Here is a 7,903-nt window from a genome sequence, read left to right on the forward strand (position 1 = left end):
GAAAACGGCCAACCCCGTCTCCGCCTGTTTTCCGCGCCGAACGCTACAATATATAACTTTAAAAGGTTTAATTCAATCTTCTACTGGGACTTTTGCCGTTTATTGAGGGTGTGAAAGAAAATTTTGGTGACGCTGACTATAATTGAATGTTTTCAATGACACTGACATAATCTATCTATCTATCTATCTATCTATCTATCTATCTATATATATATATATATGTATATATATATATATATATATATATATATATATATATATATATATGTAGTGTAAACAAAGGTTTATTATTCACAATGAATTCCCGGTCCTGGAACATGTGTTGTGTTATTACGGTAATCTCTCAGCACGTCTTTGCTCTCTCTTTAACAAAAAGTTGCATCCCCGTTGGTGCCTCATTCTTTCACCCCGTCCCCCAAAACATACACACCCTCTTCTATTTCTCCACCCCTTCTTTGTTTTTCTTCTCTCTTTACTTCTCAACTCAAATTTCATCAGAGAACATAACAGAAAAGGGTGGGTGACATTTTTAATTCTGTTCTTTGTCTGCTTATATTTTGTTGCGTATATATAAACGTGCACAGAAATGTGAATGTAGGGGAAAGTCGGCATGAATGCAACGCGTAACGGTCGATAACTTTTTGTACACTGCTGTAGCCATTTCAAGTTTGCACACGCGCAATCCAGTCCTTTACGAGTGCCAAAAGAACGGACCTTTCTGGGAAATTTCTTTAAAAAAAACTTTTTTATGCGAGTTAAGTTAAATCTATTCCAGAAGTAAGTTTCGGATATACATTTTTTTATTTACAATAAATCAAATCATAATTTACAGCACTCATCTGTTCTTGAAATGTTAGTATGGTTTTCTGAGCCAATTTAACGGGATTTGTTTGCTCGGTGACCAAAAGAACATGATGTCCCCGTTGGTATAAATATAACAGCTTCCTCTGAGTTGTTATAACAAACAGCGTGATTTTTTTTGCTGTTATGTTTTTACAGAATGCAATCTAAACATAAAATGAAAGAGTTGTTACCCACATATCATAAGCGTTTACATGGGTATCATTCTCCTATTGATCGCACTACCAAAAGGTTTACAACATCCCTTTCAACCCGAATGAAATTTCAATCGGAATTGGACAGTATATTCCGATTGAGGTGGTTACATTAAACGTTTGCGCGTCTTTTTTCATAAATAAAGCCCCATGCGTCATAATCTGAGGATGTGGCTGGTCTTATGTTGTCGTAAAAATTCTCCCGACCCTGAAGAATTCCTAACTTGTTTACATCCTGGACAGATGAGGCTGTTGAGTAAATCTATTGCTATTTCCGTTGCAGCACTTTCTACAAGCAATATCACAAGCGCTGTCATATAATGTTTTCTTACCGTGAAGTGTGCCTGACCCGCAAGCGCAGAATTGTGTTATCAGGGCGACACAATCACATCGAGAATTACCATGTTTGGGGGAAAAACGGGATATGCTGTAACTGCAATTAAATCAAACCTACCATGCATGAAACATAAAAAAACACTAGTCAGTCCACCAATCAACCTGTTTATAATGCCATCATAGCGTGGCGTGTATAAAACCATAAAAAAAAAATAAAAAACCTTACCAAAAAGAAAAGAGTAGTCGAAGTCAGACTAGTTGGCCAGTATTTAAAGTTCACGTGTAGCCTACAGTTTTTCGGTCAGGGGGTATAGTTTTATGGTTTTAAACACTCCATGGTATGATGGCATTGACGGGTGTTTTATGTATTGTGCATAGTAGGTTTGATCTAAATGCAGTAACAGAATATCGAGTTTTCCCCCCCAAAGATTTCTCGATATAATTTTGCCGCCGTGTTAACACATTTCTACATTACATTACATTTATTTGGCAGACTCTTTTATACGTACAGTAAGTGCATACCAAAGGTCACTGGAACAACTACAAAACACAGGTCCGATAAGGTACAATACTCATCATGTAAAAGTTATTCATAGCTATGAACGCATTCTGGACACAATTCCAGTTCACATGTAAGCATAGGATAGGTCAGAAAGTTATGGTAAGTCAAACTAAGAGACATGACAACGAGCTACTACATCAAGATAACGATACAAGTGCAATACGAGCTGGATGGAGCTACAGGTGTAACATGAAAGTGCTACGGGAGCCGTGCAAAGTGTCTTTTGGAAATGAAAAACTTTTTAATTAAATGATCAATTTATTGCATTGCTTATTTATTTCATTATTAATTTATTTAAGTTTGTCACATTTGGTCTTCCATAGTTAAGTCACTAATTTGGAAAATATCTGTAATAAAATAAACCTTTTTATTTATTTATTTTTACTTTTGAAGATGGACCCACCCACAGAGATGACGGCAGACGAAGGGCAGAAGAATCGTGAGATGGTAGTCGGAGGGCAAAAACCTCTCCACCGCTTCCTTAACGCAGAGCCCAGATGTCTTGGGGTGAAAACCATGTTTTATTCAATGTTGTAATATAGTTCATACGTAAACTATATTTCAACAAGGTCATTCAATTGTTGTACACAGCAATTGAATGACATTGTTGTAATATAGTTCAACGTATATGCAACGGTCCCAGTACTTTTTGATTCAACCTCGTATATATGAACATATACAAAATGAAACACAAGAGATAACAGAACTAGTGTTCCACTTTCAGTGACAAACTGGAGAAACAATGTGGTTTGTGAATAACAATACATTGTGCTAATCAACTACAAGGTGGTCACTGGGCGCTTAGTTTGATGTTATTATTTGTATGATTGTGGAAACATGCTAGGACAGCCCTATCCTTATATTTATCAGGATCATCTATGGATGCGGTTATGGTTATTCTTGTGGTTTCATACATGCTATTTCAACAGTTGCTGTCCTGTAGCTTTTATGGTACATTCACTGCAACTGCTCAGTGCACTTGATAACACCTTACCTGATTAGCATGATGCTTGTTCTTGTCATTATCAGTAACCTTTATTTTGCAATGATGTCACATGGAGATTGAAGCCCCTTACCAGTAAGAACTCTTTACTGTCCCAGATTGCTGTGCTGTTCTTTGGCTGTGGAGAGCTGCTTTTGGGGATTCCGCTGAGCATTGTGGGTGACACATTTGATATTCTATACGTCCCCTTCTGGCAAGGAGCCCTGGTATGGCAATCTGGAACATTTCTTTTCTTCTTTTTTCATAAATCTTGTGCCCAACTTTGGGCTGCGTATTTCCAGTTCCCTCTTTTATTCCGAATGTCCAATTGTCTGCAACTGCAGCCACCTTCATGCGCAAACCCCACCGCTGAATCTGGCGAGAGTAGACATCCGTGGTTTACCCTCAAAACATGTGGTGTCGCCGGCTAGCTTCTTTTCAACCACAGACTACAGTTAAGCTTGCAGAGAGCGGAGTGGGAGGAAGACCTTGCATTTTCATCATTGTAGTCCACATGGTTGTAGGGCACCCTGTCCATCAGCAGGGGTCACTAGATAGGGATGAAACCGTGATCCCTAACCGCCTGAACCCTCCGGTACCTAGGGCATTCTGCCCTATGGAGCTACCGGGCACAGTCAGCACTGGCATGGTTCTAATTCCATCCAAGGCCATGATGCTCATCCATGCATCACAGTGTGGTGTCTTAGGCCCAGTGTGCCATCTAATGTGCCCCCACCCCCTGAGCATTACTGCTGATGTCCCGGGGTTTCTCACACTTGATTCTAGGGGCCCACTGCCTATGCGGCAAAAAATGTTAATTATTTGCATTTAAAAAAAATCTAATCTTATCACTGCCTTTAAGAAAAAGTCTTACATTGCTGTTAGTATAAATGTGTATTTATGTATGCGTGTGTGCATATTTATAACAATAATATGTTAGAAATGTGCTCATCATAATAACTTGTGTTTTCAGTTTGTCATTTCAGGAAATCTGTCCATCTATACAGGTGGTCATCCTTCAAAAAAAATGGTATGGCTGTATTTTGTGAACTTAATTGTTTGTGCATAAAGTTTACTGTAAGTGCAGTTTAACTTTATACATTTAGATATAATATGTACCAATGCTTTATATTTTGCACAAAGACCTGTCATGCTGAATGTGGGAATCAAACTCTTATCACCCCAGTAAAGCCCTTTCTAATGTCACCCTGCCTTACAGATGTGATTACTATGATATCGTAACCCTTTGAAGAGTAGGTTTTCTGGATTGTTTTTTTCAGTGTTCTAGAATGTTCAGTTCTAATCAACAGAACATTCTAATCATATTTCTGTGATCTTACATCTTAAATGGTTAATGTACTGACCACAAATCCCTTTGTTGCTTTCTCTTCTCTCTCCCGGTCTCTGCCTCTGTAGGTGACAGTATGCTTGTCCATGTATGTGGTCACTTTGCTGGGGATTTTTCTCTCTCTGTGGTGCAGAGTGCACACACTGATTACAATGAGTTTCTGGTACTACGGAAACGCAGAGAAAATCATGAGAGTGAGTTCATACATATTAGAAGCTTGAATTGAGAACTGACAAAAATCCCTTCCCCACCTCCCCCCATGAATAAATACAAAATCATATATTCAGGTGACGGCAGACTGAAACTAATTTAAATATATTTTTCACTATATCTCTCCCTCCCTCCATTGCTCTTGCCTCTCATTACTTGTCCCTTTTTTCTCACTCCCCCTCTCTGTGCCCATGAATATCTCTCTTTCTCTCTCTCTCCTTCACTCTCTCCCTCCCTCCTTCTCTAAGGGGCAAGTTCTGACTGCAGAGAGTGTGCTGCTCACTTTGTCTCTCAGCCTCAGTCCAGTTTTGATCTTCCTCGCCTGTCGGGCTCGAGCAGCTCTGAAATCCACAAAGACTCAGGTAACATGACCAAGTGCTCCATGCTCCCAAAGCCTGTTCGAGTGCCCCATAACTCCCTTAGTGTGATTGAGAGCTCTGTGCCCCCCTTCAAACTCAAACCTTTTCTATTAAAAATAATAACCGCAGGGCTGTATTTATCAATCATATTTGTGCATAAACTGCTTACTCTCATTTCCATACCAGTCGTGCGCTTTTAAAAACTTTATGGGCAGCACATACCTCATTTGTGCGCACAGCTGTATTGCAAGCTGCAGATATTTTACAATATTTTGTTCGTTTTATAAATAAACAAGATTGAGTGACAGTACTTAATTCAAAATTTGTGGAAAAGGTGAAAGAAAGGAATAAGATGTTTGATTCTAAAAACAGGCCAATTAGATGCGATGACATACTGTTAGTTGTCATTGTTGCTGTTACTACGTAGTTACTATATTATTGTGTTACTATACTACTGAAATTCAGTCTCTTCTCCCTCTCTCATAGGTCATTGTGCAGCGCAGTTTGCCTTCAGGAGAGTGAAACAATGAGCGAAACCTCCCCTTCCATGTAAAAATATTGCTTTGAGACTTTTCTGATGTAATTAAAAAGATGTGTATCTGCAAAAAAGTTCTTGTTATGTGCTGTTAACAATAAGAAAATTATCCAGTGGGCCAAGCACCATCAACACTGGACCAAAAAGATAGGGATAAGGCAGATGCACATCCTTTTAGTCCAGCAGATCATAGTTGCTTTTTCACTGTAGTCAGGGGAACTGGTTTCTTACTGCATTGAGGTCTTCCTGTAGTTGTGGTCTTCCTAGACACCGCAAGATATTTGTCAACTGCCTCTTGATCTTCCTGGTCTTCTCCCTTTTGAATGTGTACTGAACACTGCACTTGGAAATCTTAAGCTTCTTTGCAATTCCTCACAGGGAATAACCATACCACTATATGTTTATTTGGCCCCACACATGTAAGACTAACACATTATTCTTTACCATATTTCTTGCAGCTTTAGGGACAATTTTACATGCACTACAGGCCAATGGTATTAGGCTACCAGTGGTTTTTGAAAAAACTTAAGGTAGATAAGATTTCACTCAATTTAACTACCCCTCCACCTCCCTCCCACCCCGCATTTGTAAAATGATTGGTTAGACTTCCAATAATTTTGTTATTTTGAGGAAAGTTGTGTCTAAGAGAATTTTTTAGTAATCCTCCTCTTTTTTGTTATTGTAGGTAGAAATGGAAAAAAGGTATGCTTTGGTTTGTTATTCAATAAATGTGCATACAATACTAAATTCTTCTCTACCTAAGATTTAAAAAAAAAAAAAAAAAAACACATGGCCAAATACTTTTGGCCTGTACAGTATACTGTATATATATATATATAGTTCAATTATATTTGTAATTATGCAATATTCTATACAAGCGTAAAGATTCAGCTTAGTTATAAGGAGATGTCTGTTGTGGCCTATCTAGAACATTTGGTGTGAGCACAATAAAAAATTAATGCTGGACCACCAACTTTTAACTAATTAATTGATTAAGTATTTGGGTGTTTTTGATGAAAAATCTACTGCTACCTAATTGATATTCCACTTCACCATCCTTGTTATCAGCAGAATATTTATTTTACACACTATGATTACATTCACAAGAGATTAAAAAAAAGAAACTGTAGGACTATTCCCCTCCACCACCATGCAAGCCACAGTGGCACTGGGTTCTTTTCACCATTTTGGATGTTTTTTGTCAAATCATAAATACATGAACAGTGATTAGTGACAGGTAAAAAAAAGATGATATGTTCATACTGGAATGCAAGTACAATTCTCTCTATCCATAACTGGCTACGAACATCATCTTTCTTGACTTTGGTCCCTCAAAACAATTAATAACGAATCCCAGTATCCCAATGTCCCTTTAGTGCATACTTTATTCATCATACAAACTGAATTCATATTGTTAAAGAGGTTGGAAGGCATTCAATTTAATAAGTTCATCATCAGGGTCCAAAGGGACCTCCTATTATCATGTAAATAAACCATTCACACTGAAATTAGGAGTTGCTGAATCATGTAGGCCTATGCAGTTAAATGTTTTTGTGTGGAAAAAAAAATCTCAAAAGGCTGTCTGGTTCAATAAAGGATATATCCAGAGAACATATTTTTTTCATTTGTTTTGGCTCTGTACTCCATGACTTTGGATGTTATTGTTATTGTCCATATGTATTATTATTTTTATTCTGGACCCTTTTATAGACCCATCTCCTCCCACCGTTTTTGCACTACTTCAACATCCCAGCAAACACAGAACGGTCAACTAACATTAGCCTATGGTTCTCCTATGGTGAGTTTTACAAGAACCATCTCCCATTTAGAGAACGTTCGCTCCAAGTTATTATGCATCAGAACGTTCGCAAAACATTTTGGGAACTAAAAACTCAAATGTTCTCTTATGGTTGCATTGTGCTTTTCACACAACGCTCCTAATTGGTTTTATTTTGGTATTTATTCACACAACCATATGAGAACTTTCCGAGAACGTTCCTAGAACACTGCACAGAGGTTGACAGTGTAAAGTGATGGACCAGCACAATTATAAGTTGAAATGGGTTTATTACAATTCTTGTGGTCTAAAACCCAGTTAATGGGTTTATGAATACACATATTTATACAAACAACACTGTTGAAAATGAGCAATTTGAATTTGGAAATTAACAACAGAAACATCAACAAATAATGGTACAATATATAAAGTATAGACAATGAAGGGTACAAATAATAAATAAATGACAAGCCACACTAACAAAATATAACCTAAACATATAGCATATAACCTAAACATGACCTCAATTATGCAATTAGAGATGTGGAGGATCTGCTTGAGCATGTATTTGAAGGGAAGAGGATTGTGCTCAGATGTGTATTGTGTGATGCGCCAGCCAAAGCAATGGTGAAAAAAACTAAACTGTGTTCAGAGTACTATGGGTGCGACAAATGCACACAGAAGGGGCAATGGGTTAATGGTCATGTTACCTACCCTGAGGTGGAAAAAGTCACGCAAA

At 37.8% G+C, this 7,903-nt stretch overlaps 1 protein-coding gene across 2 annotated transcripts; it reads left to right on the forward strand.

Moving 5' to 3' along the window:
* The first annotated feature begins 393 nt into the window (after positions 1 to 393).
* si:ch1073-291c23.2 (uncharacterized protein LOC799862 homolog) lies at positions 394 to 7,000 on the forward strand. Of its 2 annotated transcripts, none has more exons than XM_035417924.1 (7): positions 394 to 516; positions 2,347 to 2,460; positions 3,055 to 3,162; positions 3,909 to 3,965; positions 4,352 to 4,477; positions 4,742 to 4,855; positions 5,339 to 7,000. In XM_035417924.1, the coding sequence occupies exons 2-7, from the start codon at positions 2,347 to 2,349 to the stop codon at positions 5,372 to 5,374; spliced, it is 555 nt and encodes a 184-aa protein (XP_035273815.1). In that variant the 5' UTR covers positions 394 to 516; the 3' UTR covers positions 5,375 to 7,000. The 2 variants fall into 2 exon arrangements, with proteins under 2 accessions (XP_035273815.1, XP_035273816.1); XM_035417925.1 differs by having other exon boundaries at positions 3,055 to 3,111.
* Positions 7,001 to 7,903: the final 903 nt, after the last annotated feature.

This window comes from Anguilla anguilla, chromosome 5 (assembly GCF_013347855.1).
Source record: "Anguilla anguilla isolate fAngAng1 chromosome 5, fAngAng1.pri, whole genome shotgun sequence".
Classification (NCBI taxonomy): Eukaryota; Metazoa; Chordata; class Actinopteri; order Anguilliformes; family Anguillidae; genus Anguilla; species Anguilla anguilla.

Excerpts from the sequence above, each read along its gene's own strand:
- si:ch1073-291c23.2 (XM_035417924.1), top strand. The coding sequence starts at position 2,347 with ATGGACCCACCCACAGAGATGACGGCAGACGAAGGGCAGAAGAATCGT. Across the intron at positions 3,966-4,351 it reads GTCATCCTTCAAAAAAAATG|GTGACAGTATGCTTGTCCAT; the intron begins GTATGGCTGTAT and ends CTGCCTCTGTAG. Across the intron at positions 4,856-5,338 it reads TGAAATCCACAAAGACTCAG|GTCATTGTGCAGCGCAGTTT; the intron begins GTAACATGACCA and ends CCTCTCTCATAG.